Raw genomic sequence first — 17883 nt, 5'->3', positions numbered from 1 at the left:
ACTTGTATGTGTTAACACGGTTTCACTGTGGCCCCCTTCACAATGCAGGTGTTGCCAATGTAACAGTATTAAGAGGTGGGGCCTTCAACAGGTGATTAGGCCATGGTGGGCGGGGGGGGGGGGTCCTTCCTTGGAGGTCCTTATATATAAGAGGTTGCACACAGGGCTACGGCTGGCTTGCTAGCTTGCCCTTCTACCCTCTGCTGTGTGAAGGTAGGAGAAAGCAAGAAGACTTCTCACTGGACGTCAGCTACCAGCATCTTGCTCTTGGACTTTCCGGCCTCCAGAACTGTGAGAAGTGTCTGTTCTGTCCAAATTATCCCTTCTCGGCTATTTGCACAAAGCAGGCTAAGACATGTAAGTGTTCATGCTGTTTACTAGTTTGTATTTGACAGAGTTATTTCACACACGATGGGGGATTATGTGCCTTTTATTTTCCTTGTGAAAACATAACTGCTTCCTGGAAAAAAAAAAAAAACGCATGTTTTTAAAAAGGCTGTTCTGTTTGACTTTGTAAGAAGTTCAAGCGTAGAATGATATTTTATATGGGAATACTGAGGTCAGTTTTAGTAGTCAGTTTCGAGTCTGTGTTAATAGTAGCAAGTGCGCAAAGTTACAGAGGAAATGGCTTTCAAGGGCAAAGAGAATCAAATTCCTATCAGAGCAGAGTGAGCTTCTTTGAAGACACCTGGGCTTTCTGCAAGACATTCAGCTGAACTCAGGCTTTACCATCCTTTGTCCTCAAATCAAATGAGCTTATATTTGAAAAGGCTGGCAGCAACAATGCAGACTTTGTCAGCAAGCAAAGGCATCTGAATCCTTCTTTTAGTCTTGAATAGTCGGAGCAGAAGTAACCTTTAAAAGAACTCTGCACTCCTTCCAGGTGGTTGTAGATCTTCCCTGTGGATAAACTGACAAAGATTTCTCATCTGCACCTTCCTTGCCTTCACTTAAGTTTTTGTTTCAGCACTGGGAAGGTGACCAGTTTACACCTCAATCTCCTCTTCCAAGACGGCAAGATTGTCAGGGCCGTGCTACCAGATCATAGAATCTGTGACTGAAAAAGCATTGGCCTGACATCCATAAGAAATCCCAGCACATATAATCCTCTTTTACCAAACTGTTCTAAATTCAGCTGTCTTTTACTTAAAAAATGAAGGAATAATGGGAAACTTCTGAGTCAATTTCAGCTGAGTGTGTTGAGAACTATGCTCTGGGGTGCCAAGAAACATTTGATAGTAAAAAGAGCATATTTTGCCCCCATTTCTAAGTACCATTCAAGACTATGGCTGTGAGGTTATTGGGCCAATTTTTAACAGGGCAGGCAAGGCAGCTTTGACACTAACGCACGTTGCTGGTAAGGGCAGTTAGTGCCTATGACAAGTGAACCCTCTTCTTTACCAGATGTTAATGTTCTGGATGTTGGATCCAGAAACTCCATATGCACCCATAGAATCAATAAGTTTCCTTGGCAAAGAAACTTGCCACTTGTGAAACAGCTTGCCCTTTAAGGTCTCCATGTGGCATAGCTCATACACACAATAGAACATTATTCACATGTGAGATAAAAATCAGTTTTACTGAAACAGTGATAGTCTTCACCCAGTTAACATGCCGGTTGGCAATGGCACAACTTTTTTTCACCACAACTGACTTCAAAATATTAGCAAAATATCAGAGTTCAGGAGTAGGTTACATCAAGTGAACAGAGATACTATTTTAATTTTTTTCTGATTCTGAACAACCCACCAGTTCAAGTATTTCTAGACAACTTGACTTGAGAAACCTTTCTCTTGTTATTTATGGTTTCTTTTGCCTGGAAACACATCAAGATTTTCATGTTGGGGAAAATAGAAGTTTTGGTAAATTTATATCCTTTTAAAATTGAACATTTTCTCTAGGGGGAAAAATCTATTGTGATTTATGTTCAGGATGCTTAGAAATAAGCTTTTTTTGACTTCATGCTCTCATTGGCAGGAAACTTATCACACAAGAAACAGTCTGGCTTTTGTGTTCCAGCACATTTAGCAATGCAAATAAAATCAACAGAAATGTAAGAGCCATCAAGCTTTCTTTTTTTCTTAGCATTTGCTAATTTAAGCTCAGTTTGATATGAACAGAAAGAAATATGCATAAACATAACGTTAGATACATTTTTATTAACTGATAAATTCAAAGCTATTCTGGGTGTCACATAAGGAACCCATACTACTCTTCTTATGTTTAAATAAAAACATTAAAAACCTATTAAAATGTTAAAAACATTTAAAGCAAAAACGTATTTTTTCATCTTTTTTTTTTTTCACCAAAAGGGAAGGGGACAAAACAATCTAAATAGAAAGCTTCACACATAAACACACATCCACACACACACACATCCACACACACATCCACACACACACATCCCCACCCCTGCACACCCACACCCCTGCACACCCCCCACACGCACCCACACCCCCCACACGCACCCACACCCCCCCCACACGCACCCACACCCCCCCCCACACACGCACCCACACCACACACACGCACCCACCGCCCCCCCCACACACACACCGCCCCACACACATGCACACCTACATCCACACATATGAGGGACTTCAAAACATTTGTGGAAAAAGTGGATTTAAGAGGCAAGTTTATTTGGGTGCAGGAAGATTTTAAATCCACACATACTTCTTTGATAATGCTCACATTTCCAACAAAAATGCATTACCCATAAATGTGTATATACATACACACATATGTATATATTTATGTTTGCTCTTTACCTACAATATAAAGTCTATACATGACCTCCACGTTAAAAAAAAAAATACCTGTTCTAGACAATCTGCAGAATGGGAAAAAATATTTGCAAGCTGTACATCTAACAATATCCAGACAATATAAGGAACTTAACAGTAAAGCAACAAATAACCTGATTTAAAAACCAGCAAAAGACCTTAAGAGTATCCCTTAAGAGAAGACATACAAAAGGTCAACAGTATATGAAAAAATAAGCATCACTAATCATCAGAAAAATACAAAACAGAACCACAAGTGAGACATTATGTCACCCAAGTTGGAATGGTTGTTACCAAAACAGCAAAAGAAGAGAACTGCCAGAAAGGGAAACACATAAATGTTGCTGGTGGGAATATAAATTCGTATAGTCAATGCATAAAGTACTACAGGAGTCATTACCTGACCTCACTTTTGGAATCTACAAAAGGCTGACCTCATAGAAATGCAAGAATTGAGTGAACAGACACTGGGGAGAGGGTGGTCAACAGGTACACAATTACAAATGTGTAGAAGGGTTAAGTTCTCTATTGCACGATAGTGTGACTGTAGTTAATGATGTTATTTTATATTTTGAAATACCTGGAAGAAAAGTTTTTGAATGTTATGACTATAAAGAAATGATAAATACACGAGGTGATGGGTATGCTGTCCGCTCTGGATAAGTATACAATGTATACATGAATTGAAACATCAAACTGTAGTCTTCCTTCATAATCCTTCTCTCCTTACTACAAAGTGTTAAATATAACATCTAATCTCTTATTATAGGAAGTTTCCTATATTAAAAGCCGACTGCTGGGTGAGCTCTAGTTACCCTTAGTTCTCTGAATTCTTCCATTTTTGATCCAGTAGCAAGGCACAGTTTTCCCTTCTCTTGTCCCTTCAAATATTGGGTGACAACATATCATGTTACACATGCTTTTTCTCTGTATGTGGCTAAATATCACCAACTCCTTAATTTGGAGACAGGGTATGAAATCCATTACCATGTAGATTGATTTACTGTAAAGCAATTAGTGTGTCAGTATCTTTATTAAAATGTGGAGCATCCAGTTTAAAAAGTGTATATTTTTTAATGATTGAAAACTATATAACTACTATTTTCTTAACTATTATTCTATCAAGACATATTAAGATTTTAGTTTATTATACTAAAACAACTAAGTTTTTTTTTTAACCATAATAGCTACCATTTCATAGCTCTTTACTCTTTTAACTAGGCATGATATTAGTCAAAATATTTAATTTTTTTATCTATTTGGTTTAATCTTCCTAACAATCCTTTTAAAATTCTTATCTATTTTATCTTTAACCAAAAACCAGATATGATCAGAGAAGTTATGTAAGTTGTATAAGATTGCATAATTAAGAGGAGAGGCCAATTACAGACGTGAATCCAGGTTTATCTGAACCTGTTCTCAGTACTCTTTCTGCACTTCTCTTTTGTAGTATATTAGGCCATTATTTAGCATTTGACAGCCTCCGCCCTCTCCGCTTCTCTCCTTTCCTGCCTTCATTTTCCCTTCCTCTTTCTTCCTTTGATCCCTTGTGCTCTTCATTCTTATTCTTTTTTTTCTTTTTCTTTTCTTTTTTTTTGACAGGCAGAGTGGATAGTGAGAGACAGAGAGAAGTGTCTTGCTTTTTGCCGCTGGTTCACCCTCCAATGGCTGCTGCGGACGGTGCATCGCGCTGATCCGAAGCCAGGAGCCAGGTGCTTCTCCTGGTCTCCCATGTGGGTGCAGGGCCCAAGGACTTGGGCCACCCTTCACTGCCTTCCCGGGCCATAGCAGAGAGCTGGCCTGGAAGAGGGGCAACCAGGATAGAATCCGGCGCCCCAACCGGGACTAGAACCCCATGTGCCGGTGCCGCAAGGCGGAGGATTAGCCTGTTAAGCCACGGTGCCTGCCGCGCTCTTCATTCTTTTTAAGTCCTCTGCCTCTGTTCTCCTTTTTTTCATCATGTCTTATCAATATTTATCCAAATATAGGATTTCTTAGAGTAATCCTGAATCTGTGCTGTATCATACAACCAATAATGAGCACTCTCGGCAGAGGTCAAGTTTGCTGTATAAAACATGAGTAGTTACCTAGAAAAGGGAAGGAAAGCTGATAAATCACACACTGACTCAGGCCTCCATGAGGAAGTTGAACGAATATTGGCTAAATAATTGGCATGACCAGCCATAAATGGTTATGACCAATCTATTGGTCATCAAGACTTAAAAAGGATGGAAAAATCCAACTGAAGCTTGTGCTAATGAGTAGAGGAAAACTGAAACATTTTTGAACAATTTTACTAACAGAATATTAGTCATTTCATGTGGAATTGGCTTACTGTCTTATTCTATGTTAGAATGAACATATTCCAGTAACTATACAATTCATTGGTAAATACTAAAATGCAGTATCTTGTGATGGCCAAAGAAGACAATTCTTGGTGACTATGTCATTTCGTTCAAACAGGCATCTAGAAGTTACAGATGGCAGAATAAGTTCTGTTTGTACACAGCAGATCACTGACAGCACTTCATCACATTCCAGGTCAGTGAGCACATGATCCTGGAAAGCAAGAAGCTTGAATGTTTTAAAAGTATGGTGATGATGACCGCACATTGCTGACCTTTTTTTTTTTTTAAATTAATTTGGTTGCAGAATTCTTAGTATTCTGTTGCAGAAGTGGAATGTCCTCTTAAAATATGATCATTCATACATTTATTGATTTCTTTCTCTGGGGCAAAGACTATGAATTGTTGGGAGAAAAGTCTGTTGGTAGTTGAGCTATCTGCATTGCAATTCACTTCTTTTGGAAAGTTCTATTACTCAACATCATCAAAGTCATCCTATCAGATAAGATGCCAGGAGTCCCGCAGTTTGAGTACTGGCTTTGCTTCTGATTGTAGCTTCCTGCTAACGCATGCTCTGGGAGGCAGCAGGTGATGGGTCAAATATTTGGGGCCTTGCCATCCATGTGGAAGCCCAGGATTGACTTTCTGGCTCCTGACTTTGGCCTGGCCCAGCTCTCTGTTGCAAGCGTTTGGGGAGTGGACTAGTGGGGTAGGAGCTCTTTATCTGTCTTCATCTCTCAAATAAAAAGTTTAAACATCGGCACTTTATAATCATTATGTTTCAAGCCCAAATGCGTAAGTTTAGGCCATTCAAGCTGATTAGTACAGTGTAGAATTAAGACTTGAGGAAGTCACTTAGAATTACAGAAATGGTCATTACTTAGAATATAAGTACCATAAAATCTTTATTTCATCTATCATTCAAGATCCTGTGGGAACATTCTTTCAGCCAGCATATCTCATTGTATAAAAGTTTTATCATGCATCAGCCCATTTATCTGCCATGTACTTTGAAATTACTTGCACAGAGTAGGTGCAACTTAATTATTGATCAGGGTCCTTTTAAGACCTTTCTACAATAAAACACAATTAAGAGAATTATTTCTGACCACTGTGTTCTCTGGATAAAGCTGTGTGTGGATTGATGGTTCAAGTGCGGCTTATCTATGAGAGAGCAGTACCTGTCTCAGCCATCTACAGAGATGATTTTCCCTTGGTTCTGATCACAATGTACTTTTTTCTGTCTTTATTGTCGATTACTGAAAAAAAATGGCAAAGGGAACTTCTAATCTTTTACCTATTTTCTGTATAAACACACACACACACATAAACACAACAATATCATCAAATTATGCTCCTCATATAAGCAGTACACATGTGCCAAGAGCTAATTCAGTGATTCCTTACAAAAGTAAAGCAAAATATCCAATATTCTCAACATACAATAATAGCTTCAGTTACACTTATGTAAGGCAATAAAAAGAATTGGCAAAAGCTCACCCTGCTTTTTGAGCGTAATTTGTGTTTTACAATCTTTTTGGCAATGGTGGAACCTTCACCTGTTCTTCTTTGAATGCAACTAAGAACACTGTGTAATGTATTAACTAGAAAAAAATGTCAGAAAAAACTTGGGTAATCTTACAACCAAAATTCTGAGTAATACTTGAATAAGAACCCACAAATTCAAATGTTTCTTGCCAGCCTAACAGAGACCAGGAATGAAAGTGTCCTTGACTAAATAAAATCTAATTTTCAGATGTTGGTTGTCACACTTCTTTATTTATTAGCTTTTGGATTCACCTGTTTGGAGATACATATCTGAAAGGGGAGGAGAGAGAGAGTATCTTTCATTCATAGGTTTTCTCCTCAGAAGCCCACAACAGCCTGGGGTGGGCCAGCCCAAAGCCAAGAACTGAGAACATAACGTGAGATCTCCCACATTGGGTGGCAGGGACCTAGGTACTTGAGTATCACCTGCTACCACCTATGGTGCATACTATCAGGAAGATGGATTGGAAGTAGAGGTGGGACTTGAACCCTGGTACTCTAGTATGGAATGTGGGCATTCTAAGGGCATCTCAACCCTGTGTCTAACACCTGCCCCTCATATTTTATAATTTTATTGAAGAACTTTTCACCAGACAGTATTATTCAGTATTGTTACATACCTTTACCTTTTACCATTGCTTCCCTTAGAAAATACCAAGCAACACAAAAATAATAATGAAAATGCCAAACGGAAAATGCAAACAATACTACACAAATGGTGTGAAATGTTAGCCATGATGAAGTGACCTCTAAAATTTGTGGATAAGATGCATTGCTGTAAAGAACAAAATTATTACTAAGCATGTTCCTGCAAATAGAAAATTAATTGAACTAGTGCAAATTTGTAAAACATGAATTAGAAAATTATATCATCTGTTTTTTCTTTTGGAATGGCTGGATTGCCTATAGACCAGTTATAGACTTTCATGGACTACTAAAAATGCATTCACCCACTTTGCTACAGGCAGTTTAATAACTATAAAACCTGTCCAAAGTCCCCATAGTTACTGTCTTTTTACTATTAGGGTAAAAAGGCCTGTGTGTTTATTTGAAGAGAATCTATACCACATTACTAATTTCTCCTTCACATTTCAGACTTAGTTAACTTTTGGTCATCTGTACACGGAAGTCTAAAAAGCATCATCAACTGATTACATTCAGAAGGAAGCTCTTGGGATGATTTTTTCCAAACCTAGTCCACTTCCAAAGATTCTCATTTTATTATATCATTCATCTGATTGTTTAAGCCTAAACCTGAGACTCAAATGCATTTTTCCTTATCTCCCTGATTCCACATATCCACCACATCAACAGTTACTGTTGACTTTGCTCAGCAAAACCTATGTGGCCTCTGACTACTTTCCACCAGCTGTGCGCTCACCTCTGCCCACATTGCTATCATCTTGTGTCTCAGCTGATTTATTCTTTAATTTATTACTGATCACTCCTGTTCTTACTCATGTATGGACACCTGTATCCTCACAGCAACCAGAGAAAAGTTTTTACAAAGCTATTCAGATCAGTTCAGAATTCTACAAAGGCTTCCTACCATGCTTAGAATGAAGTCAAATACTCTTAAAGTGGCTTGTGTGGCCTTAACATAATCTGTTTTCCAGCTGCCTCAGTCAAACTTGTGTGGTAGTATTCCTTCTATGGAATAATACCATTCTTGTCTCTGAGTATTTTCGTTTCTGGTTTCCTCTGCCTGAAACATTATATCACCCCATACTTGTGTGTCTTGTTCCATCATTTTAATTTAGTTTTTGCTGACCAGTCTAAAGTAAATAGAGCCTCGCTCTCATCTGGTCAAATTCTTCATTATTTCTGTCATTACTCTTGTCATTTTCAGATATTACACTGTATACTAATTAATCATCATTTTCTCCCCCTTGGAATGTAAGTTCCATGAAGGTAATGACTATGCACTGATCATGAGCTATATAGCCCGTACACAGAAATATGTATTTGGTAACTTCTATCCTTTAGTTAGGTCCATGAGGAATGGGATACTAAGACACAGAAAAGGTGATAGACTCTTTGAAAAGAAAACCTTCAGCCATCTAAGTTCAGAGGAATCCTACTCAGTGAAGAAAGAAGAGCACGTAGAAAGGTAGACTTTGTCTAGGGAGTGACTCTTGGAGTTGAAACAAGGAGTTTCTAGATACTTGCCCTCCTAAGAGAAGCCAGTGGCAGAGAACTCACACACTTGCAGAAATTTCCTTAAGAGGAAATTCACTTTGATTAAGTGAATAGGTTAAATCTTAGAGATGCAATTATGGTTATTTACTTAAGTTTTTCAATATTAATGAAAATTAAACAATGAACATCTGCACCTATAATTTAGCACCAGGACAATATAAGTCAAATTTCAGCAAAGTCCAAATTTTAACTGCATTGTGTAGGCTATAATATTAATCTGTATTTACCATGCCTTTGTATTTCTCTCCTAGTTAGTAGGGGCATTTAGTGACTTCTCATAAACTAGCATTACTGAGGCAAAGGAATATGGATTAGCCACAAATGGAATTGCAGAGAGGTAGAAGGTGGATATAAGAGTTCCTTGAGAGGTGTATGCCCTGTGCTACGACAAAGTCTGCGGGCAGTCACTGGGTACTTCTAGCAAGGCAAATATGCTGTATTTATGAACTTGAAGTTCTAATTAACATCTTGTGATCCGTTGCCTGATGGGTAAGAGGTAATGGGTCACTGAATAAAACAATATAGATTTTACATTTCAAGTCGTTTCTTTTAATCAACTAAATTCATTAGTTGAATATTCAATTCCACCACAAGCCAAGAAAGTTCACGTAGTCCTTTCAACAGACTTGTTTCATCTTGCTCTTTTTGAGATCATTAGCCAAGCAAGCATTACAAAGATTTGCTGGAAAGGAATGCAGGCCTGTTGAGATTTTTTTTTATTATTGTACTACTAATAATTATTGGGATAACTGTATAACTGTAACTCTAGTCAGTTGGAGGTTACTCTTTCAGACTGACCTGTGAAAGACTTTGTTGAGTGTTCTAGGAAAACCCAGCCTCTGCTAATCATGATTATTTGTACCTGAAATTCTAGGCAGCTTCATGCGACCATTAAATAGTTTAGACTGTAGGCAACAGTCACCGGCTGAGGCAACCCCTTCATTGGTATCCAAAGATTCACATTTTTAATATGCATGTATAAATCCTGGGTGGGTTTAATTTACACATAATTTAGCCTGCTAAATTCTTAATCTGTCCAAAGAGCTAAGGACACAAAGTTAAAATGCAATTCCAATCTTAATTGTTTCAACTGTTTGTGTGGAAAACACCTGTAATTATTTTTAAAAGTAAGACATATGGCTGCGTACTTATCAAAATCTCAGTATCATACCTCTCGAATAGCTGTACAAAACTCACTCTGAAGCACTTTTTTGAGGGATTGTAGCTTGTGCACGGGTACTTCTCCAGATTCCTGTAGTTTTTCCAATAATTCAATTGCTCTTGCAACATCTGAATAAAAAAAAAAAATGAAGAGACCTAAAATAAACTCTCATCAGTGAAGTATCATTATTCCAATTGAGTGGAGACATTATTCCTATTGAAAAACCAAGTGGAATTAATTTCAAAATAAGGCTTTATAATTCATACCTTGTTGATTTCATCTTTTGGTAAAGGTCACCTGAATCTTTTCCACACAATTTGTTACTTAATGCATCCTCCTTAATGGCTTTGCACACATGTTATTTCTGTCACACAGATCAACTTGCAAATCTATTCATGCAAGAAGATCAGGAAACATGTCTACCTTTTATTCCAATACCCCAATGATCAAACTAGTTCTGTCAGTTTTCTGAGATTTTTTTTTTCCAGTTTGACATTTCCCATATTACAGTTTTCACAGCCTCAGTGTTACGTGTATTAGTATAATAATTTGATTGATGTGTATCTCCTCAACTTGGCTATTGAGTAGATAATTGTTGGGTTTGGTCACCAATGTATTCCCCAGTGTTCGGTTTGATACAGTTAATAAATATTTGATGGATAAGGGAATTAATTAATGCACTCCTCCAGTTTTCTGTCATTACATTATTATAGGCCCTCATTATCTTGCCTCTAACTGGAATCATTTATTCTCCTCCTGCCTACTCTTAGGGTGTACAAAGTTATCTTCTTTTTTTTTTTTTTTTTACTGTTTTTATCACATTGTTCAGGTGGCATCCTTGTCAAAAATAATTAATTTATAAACATAAGGGTTTATTTCTAGACATTTAATTTGGTTCATTTGATCTATTTTTGTGCCAATATCATAAGATCTTTATCTGGGTATTAAGTTTTGAAATGGGACAATGTGATTGCTTTGTTCTTTTTCTTTTTTTTTAAATTAAACTTTTATTTAATGAATATAAATTTCCAAAGTACAGCTTATGGGTTACAATGGCTTCCCCCTTCCAAAATTTCCCTAGGCTCTAGTCATGAGTTGCCAGGGCTATGGAAGCCTTTAGGGTTCGCCGACTTCGATCTTATTCCGATAGGGTCATAGTCAAAGTGGAAGTTCTCTCCTCCCTTCAGAGAAAGGTACCTCCTTCTTTGATGGCCCCGTTCTTTCCACTGGGATCTCACTCCCAGAGATCTTTCATTTAGGTCTTCTTTTTTTTTTTTCTTTTCCATGGTTTCTTGGCTTTCCATGCCTCAAAGTTATCTTCTTAAAACAAAAACCTGACCATGTATACATATGTAGCTCTCAATTTCTAAAACAGTACCAAGCAAATGAGTTTTCAGTAACAACTGACATAATTGCCTCTTTTACTGGACAATATCAAAGGTTAATATTATCAAGGAACATAATGTCTTTTATAGCCATAAACTTAAAAATTCCTGGGTTATTTGACATTGCCAAAAGAAAATGACGTAAAGAAAGGCCATTTAATAAATACTTAGGGTAAATTTTTCTATCCCTGCTGCCACAGTCAGTGGATTCGGCGAAGTCACCTATGTATACATGGAATGACAGGATGCAAATTTCTTCATTCTTAGGTGGCTAGTTCTAGAAAGTATCCCATATTCTTGTCATATGATTCTGAAAGCATCCATGCAAGCGGACACCCATCCACTCATCAATCCACTCATCCATCCATTTATTCATGCATGCAACTGTCCATCTATTCAATAATTTGAGGCCCTATTACACATGGCACTGAGCTTAATAAAGAATAAGATAGGCTTCCTTTCTTAACCCATGGTTTAATGAGAAAGGAATATAGTAGCACAGCCATTTATAATAAAACTGCTATCACTTCAGAATCCAGGTGAGGTTAGCATAGGTGTATGTATCTAATCAAAGTAAATAACCAGAAAGTGACTGAAGTATTATTTTGATTGCCAATGATAGCCTAAAGTAACATAAATCACAAAATCAGTTTAGTTTTTAAAGTTTTATTTATTTATTTGAAAGGCAGAGTTACAGTCAGAGGCAGAGAGAGAGAGAGGTCTTCCATCTGCTAGTTCACTCCTCAAATGGCTGCAATGGCCAGAGCTGTGACAATCCAAAGCCAGAAGCTTCTTTAGGGTCTCCCACGTGAGTACAGGAGCCCAAGGACTTAGGCTATCTTGCACTGCTTTCCCTGGCCATAGCAGAGAGCTGGATCAGAAGTGGAGCCGGCGGGACTTGAACCTGCACCCATATGGGATGCTGGCACTGCAGGCGTGGCTTTACCCACTAAGCCACAGCGCTAGCCCCTAAGAAATTAATTTAACACCACCAGTTTCCAAAATTTTTCTTTAAGTACATAAACCGGAAGTCAACATAGTCAAGTGGGCAATACTGGTTGCATCCATAATCAATCAGATATCAAGCTGAGATTTTATGCATTTCTAACTGCATAAAACACTCTAGCAGATGCCCACAGGTGCACAGAACTCTCAACATGTTTAGAACTGAGCTCATTATTGATTTTTACCTGGAAACTAGCTCTTCTCTTCCTATACTCAAAATTCGCAACAGTGTCTCTCTACCCCCAGCCTGCCTTCAAAGCTAGACCACAGCATCATCTTTTATCCTATACACCACCCACCACTGCATGTGGTTTGTGGGCAAGGGATGTATATTTTATCTCAAAAATGCTTTCTGAATGGAGCCCTTTCACTTTATTATTTCAGGGAATGCTGCATAATTTCTCACCTACTAATTTAATTCATCCTTAAATTAGTCTTGTCTGTTCTGGTCCATCTTCCATTCTGCTTCCAGAGTAACTGTCCTGAATAAATACATCTAATTATTACTACCCTGCACATAAAAGCTTCTTACCTTCCCCAGCCTTAGGTGGTGGAGTTCCAACCACTTAGACTTTTAAGTAAGACCCTTAACAGTCAACCTCTTCTCAGGTCAGGACACCCTCTGCTGCCCATCCTACACTTGGGCCATGGACCTAGCACATAACTCTATGTCTCTATGGCTTGCTCCATCCATCTGTATTGCTGGGATGCTGCTCATTCATTCATTCAGCAGTGTTAGGCATTGTGCTATGCACAGGAAACACAGCAGCAGTGGGGGCAGCACTTAGTCTTGTGCTCATGGAACTCCCAGGCTTGAGGGAGCGCACAGATGAATGGTAAAGTAGCCATGTGGTGTGAATAAAATACAAAATACTGTTCCATGGATGTCTAATAATGGGGAAAGTGCAGAAACAATAAAAATGACACCAGAGCCAGGAGTGCAGTGCAGCCGCCTAAGCTGCAGCCTGTGATGAAAGCATTCCGTGTCATAGGGCCGGTTCTAGTCCTGGCTGCTCTGCTTCTGATCCATCCCTGCTGACGTGTCTGGAAAATCAGCAGAAGATGGCCCTAGTGCTTGGTTCCATGCCACCCACGTGGGAGACCCGGATGGAGTTCTTGGCTCTTCAGTCTGGCCCTGCCCTAGCCATTTCAGCCATTTGGGGAGTAAACCAGTGATTGGAAGCTCTCTGTATCTCCCCCTCTGTCACTCTGCCTTTCAAGTAAACAAATATTAAAAAGGAAAGAAAATGACACTAATCTGAGCATTCCACAGTTCTCAACTTATGTGGTATGTTGAAGTTATCTGGAGTGCATTTAAAAATTATCAGTGCCTGAGGACCACTCCGAATGCATTAAAAGCAGAATCTAGAACAGCGGTTGTCGACCTTGGCTGGATATTGGAAATACCTGGGGAGTTTTAAAAACCACAGACTCACCATGGGGTCAGTTGCACCCCATGGATTCTGATGTGATTTGGACAAGGTGGGGTTGGACATGGGTTTTCTGAAGTCCATCATATGATGCTACAGCACTGCGGTAGCTGGATGCTCTGAAATTCCCTGGTGTGATTCTAATCTGCAGCCACAGTTGAGGATTCCTACTACGGATCAATGCTTTTAAACCATGAATATGCTCCACATTCTCCCGGGAGAGCTCACTGGCACACAGTTTCCTAACCTCTTCCCACAGTGAGGGATGCTGGTGCTGGTGGTCTGAGGACAAGACCCAGGAATCTGCTCTGAAGTGTATGCTCAAAGGGATCACAGATCCCAGAAAGAGAAGACTGCACAGATGACCATTCAGATTGCTTTCATCTCCAGCATTCCAGGAATCCTGTTCTCTGTAGTGTCCTTTGATAGAGCGTATAAGAGGCTACTGAATGGGATTCCCCTAGGAATCTCAGAATTACTGGAAAAAGTTCATTGATGGAACTGATTAATGTTAACAGCCACTCCCATTTTAGAATGGTGGGCCTTGGTGAAGGCTGCACAAGGGAATTGTGTGAATTTTTTTGAACCATCCTGTGTTTGCAGATCAATTAATTAAAAGTATAGAAGCGTGGGATCCACTCATCAAGTTCCTTCACAGCTTGCAGATGAGCATCTGAGCATGAAAATAAAAATATTATTCAACAAAGAGCTATCAAGGAAGCCAGATACATCTCCATTAGGACGCATTAAAAGCTCGGCTGACCCTGCTACATTACACCATAGGCATTCTTCAGTCATTACAAGAGGTACCTGGGAGACGAGAGAAAACTCAAGGACAGTTGTTAAGTCATTAATAGGGACATATATAAGTTTTTTTTTCATTTCCCTTCTATCAACTAAGGGAAGAAGGTTCTAATAGAACCAACTGTCAGTTGCGAGTGTCTGAAAGAGTTGCGAGTGTCTGAAAGAAGGGAAACTAGTGTCTGTTTCCTGGTTGCAAGGACAACAGACTCAGATCTGCTGGCCTCACAGGTCTCTCTGCAGAGCAATGCTGCACTGGAGCAGGGCCGACTGGAGCGTGAACCATCTTTGTGAACCACCGAGGGAATTGCCGCATGAGGTCAAGGAAACGGCAGGCGAGAAAACCTAAAGGGAGTCTAAAAACCAAAAGTAGGGGAGATCAGCTTTCTCCGACCCAGGCTTGGCTGCTCTTAGAAACAAAGAGGTGGTAGATGATATATGGACAGGGGACTAGTGTTTTAAACAGAATTCTGATTCTCTTTGGCTCTGTACCAGAACCCTATGGAACCAGGATCCAGAACAAAACCAAGTTGGATCACTAAATTAGTAGTCTGTGTTTACCAACAGCTCAGATGAGAAGGATTATTAGCTAAGGACTGGGGTGGCTTCGAGACAAACACCTTGAAAGCAAGACCTACTCTTCATTTTATCTGCCACTCTCCAATGAATACTTGTACCCACTTTGTGAGGCAAATCCTTGTGTATTACACTCGGCACCCTCACCCTCTCTCATGCGACCTACTCCATTATTTCCCACTCCTATAAGCTATGAAAACAGATTTCTAATGACCTTTTAAAATTAATACATAAACAGATTTCATAGATATGTTTCCAAGAATACAGCAACACTTCGTTCCCACTCTCCTGCTTCCTTTCTTTCTAATTTTTTGTGACAACAACAGATAATGTTGAACATCGCTGCCCCCCATCTTCTCTCCCACATGTCCACCTGCCATGTCTTGCCCTCCAGTGTGTCAGGCTGCAGCAACAAGACCCACGGCAGATGCAACCTTTTCATCTTGGACTCCCCAGGCTTGAGAACTGTCAGAAATAAACTCCTTCTCTTTATAAGTTACACAGCCTGATACTGTTTTGGCATCACCAAACACACTTCATATCGTAAGAGGGCAGCAAGCCTGTGGGAGGCATTTTGGGCCTGTCCACTAACCTCTACCTTCCCGCGGTTCTTGGTCTACGATGGAGAAGGGTGGTTCAAAGATCTTTGAAATGCATTTGACTCCTACAGCCATACCAATCTCTTTCGTAAATAATTACTCAGCCACACTTTAGGTATTCTCTCCAAGCATGTTTTATTCACTCTTCAGGTGGTCAGGCTGCAAGTTTTCCAAATGGTACCATTCTCTTTTAAAGTTCTATCTTTAAGTCATTCATTTGCTTTTGTATCTGCACAGAGATGAAAGTAGCTACATAGAAGCATGCATACTCTGCACTAAGATAAATTTCTTTTGCCAGATACTCTAGTTCATCACTGTTAAACTGTACATTCATTCCAGAAGGCCCTAGGATATGGACATAATTCTGCCAAGTTCTTTGCAAGTACATACAAGGATGGTCTGTGGTCCAGTTTCTAATGCCCTGTTCCTCATTTCCATGGGTGATTTCATCAGAATGGTGTTTACTGTTCATATTTCTATCAACGTTCTCAACACAACTACATAAGTAATTTCTGAGAAGTTCCAGACTTGTCCCCATTTTGTCATTTTCTGAGACCTCACCAGAACCCAACGTCTCCTTCATTCAGAGCAATCCGGGCTCCTCCAGCCCGCTCCTCCAGACTCTTCCAGCCTCTGCCCATTATGCAGTTCCAAAGCCACTTCTACGTTTTCAGAGCTTTTTTTCAATAGCAACAGCTCCACTTCTCAGTATCAATTTTCTGCTATTCATTTTTCACTGCTCTGAAGGAACACCACTGGATAATTAATAAGGAAAAGAAATTTATTTCTGACAGTTACAGAAACTGGAAAGTTAAAAAACATGGCGCCGACGACTGGTGGGGACTTCATACTACATAAACATGGCAGAAAAGCAAACAAGCATGTGGGACACGGAGCTCTTTGATAATAAAACCCTCCCTGGGTGACTAACCAACTCCCATGTTAAAGGAGTTAATCCATTCGAGGGTAGCACCCTCGGGAGCTAAGCACCCCCTATAGGTTCCATCTGTTAATACTGTTACAATGACAAATTAAATTTCAACTTCCATTTTGGAGGGCACAACGAGACTATCACATTAGGTCACAGTATACTAAGAGCTTTACATCTTTTAACCTATTATAAAAACCCTATATGATGATAAATATCCACATTTTGCAAATGACAAAATTGAGTCTTATGGAGAGTTCAAGTAACCTGCTAACTAGTAGGAAATCTGGATTTGGAGCCCAGGGCTGAGTGATTCTAAACCCTGTGCCTGTTATTTTTATTTCAATCACAGCTTCACTCTTAGCAGCTTTTTCTTCAACATTCAGTCCTTTTATAACAGATCAGTGCTCTGCAGGATTTTTTGGTCAGAGGCTCAGCTCTTAATCTTCCGTGCCTTGATAGAGATTAACCCTATTTGAGTTATCGGGAACCTTTTTCAGGTAGCATGTAATGATCCTCAGAATCACCCAAAGCACTCTTAAATAATAAAGTGGGGTGGGTCCCAGCACTGGCTGCCCATTGGATCACCTGAGAGCACTGAGAAACACAGATGCCTACACCTTCTTCAGATATATTTCTGAAATTGTTGATGGGGGTATGGCCGGGCATGGAAGCCTCCCCAGTAATTATAACGTATGTTCATGTTGAGAATCATTCATAGAGAGGCTCAAGATACATCCCGGGAAGTTAATAACAGTTACTTGTAGTACTAATTACTGCCATTGTATTTATTAAGTCACTGTTCTAACATTTTATTCCTCTAAATAGCATGATGGGGCAGGTTCTTTATTATCCCCATTTTATGGAAGAGGGAACTGGGAGCCACAGGATTAAAGATCACTTCTCCAAGTGCTAGCCAGTGAGGGAGCTGAGATATAACTCTAGAATCTAGGCTACATTTGAGATGTGACTCGGTACTCCTTATACTTAAAGTCATTCCCAGGATTCATTGTGCTTCAAGGTTGTAACAGACATAAACCTAATCTGATCAACAAATCCATGTCTGAGGTTCTTAAATTGTAGTCAACATAAAAACTGATTCCTAGGCTATTTAAAGTG

At 39.4% G+C, this 17883-nt stretch overlaps 1 protein-coding gene across 1 annotated transcript in view; it reads right to left on the bottom strand.

Moving 5' to 3' along the window:
- LIN7A (lin-7 homolog A, crumbs cell polarity complex component) overlaps positions 1-17883 on the bottom strand; it is a 167487-nt gene that overhangs the window by 92141 nt on the left and 57463 nt on the right. The window contains exon 2 of the mRNA XM_062203159.1: positions 10050-10168. Within this exon, the coding sequence (XP_062059143.1) occupies positions 10050-10168 (119 nt within the window). The remainder of the gene's footprint in view (positions 1-10049; positions 10169-17883) is intronic.

The sequence above is a fragment of the Lepus europaeus genome, chromosome 10 (assembly GCF_033115175.1).
Source record: "Lepus europaeus isolate LE1 chromosome 10, mLepTim1.pri, whole genome shotgun sequence".
Taxonomy (NCBI): domain Eukaryota; kingdom Metazoa; phylum Chordata; class Mammalia; order Lagomorpha; family Leporidae; genus Lepus; species Lepus europaeus.
The sequence above is the reverse complement of the archived record's forward strand: the minus strand, read 5'-3'. Positions and strand labels throughout refer to the sequence as shown.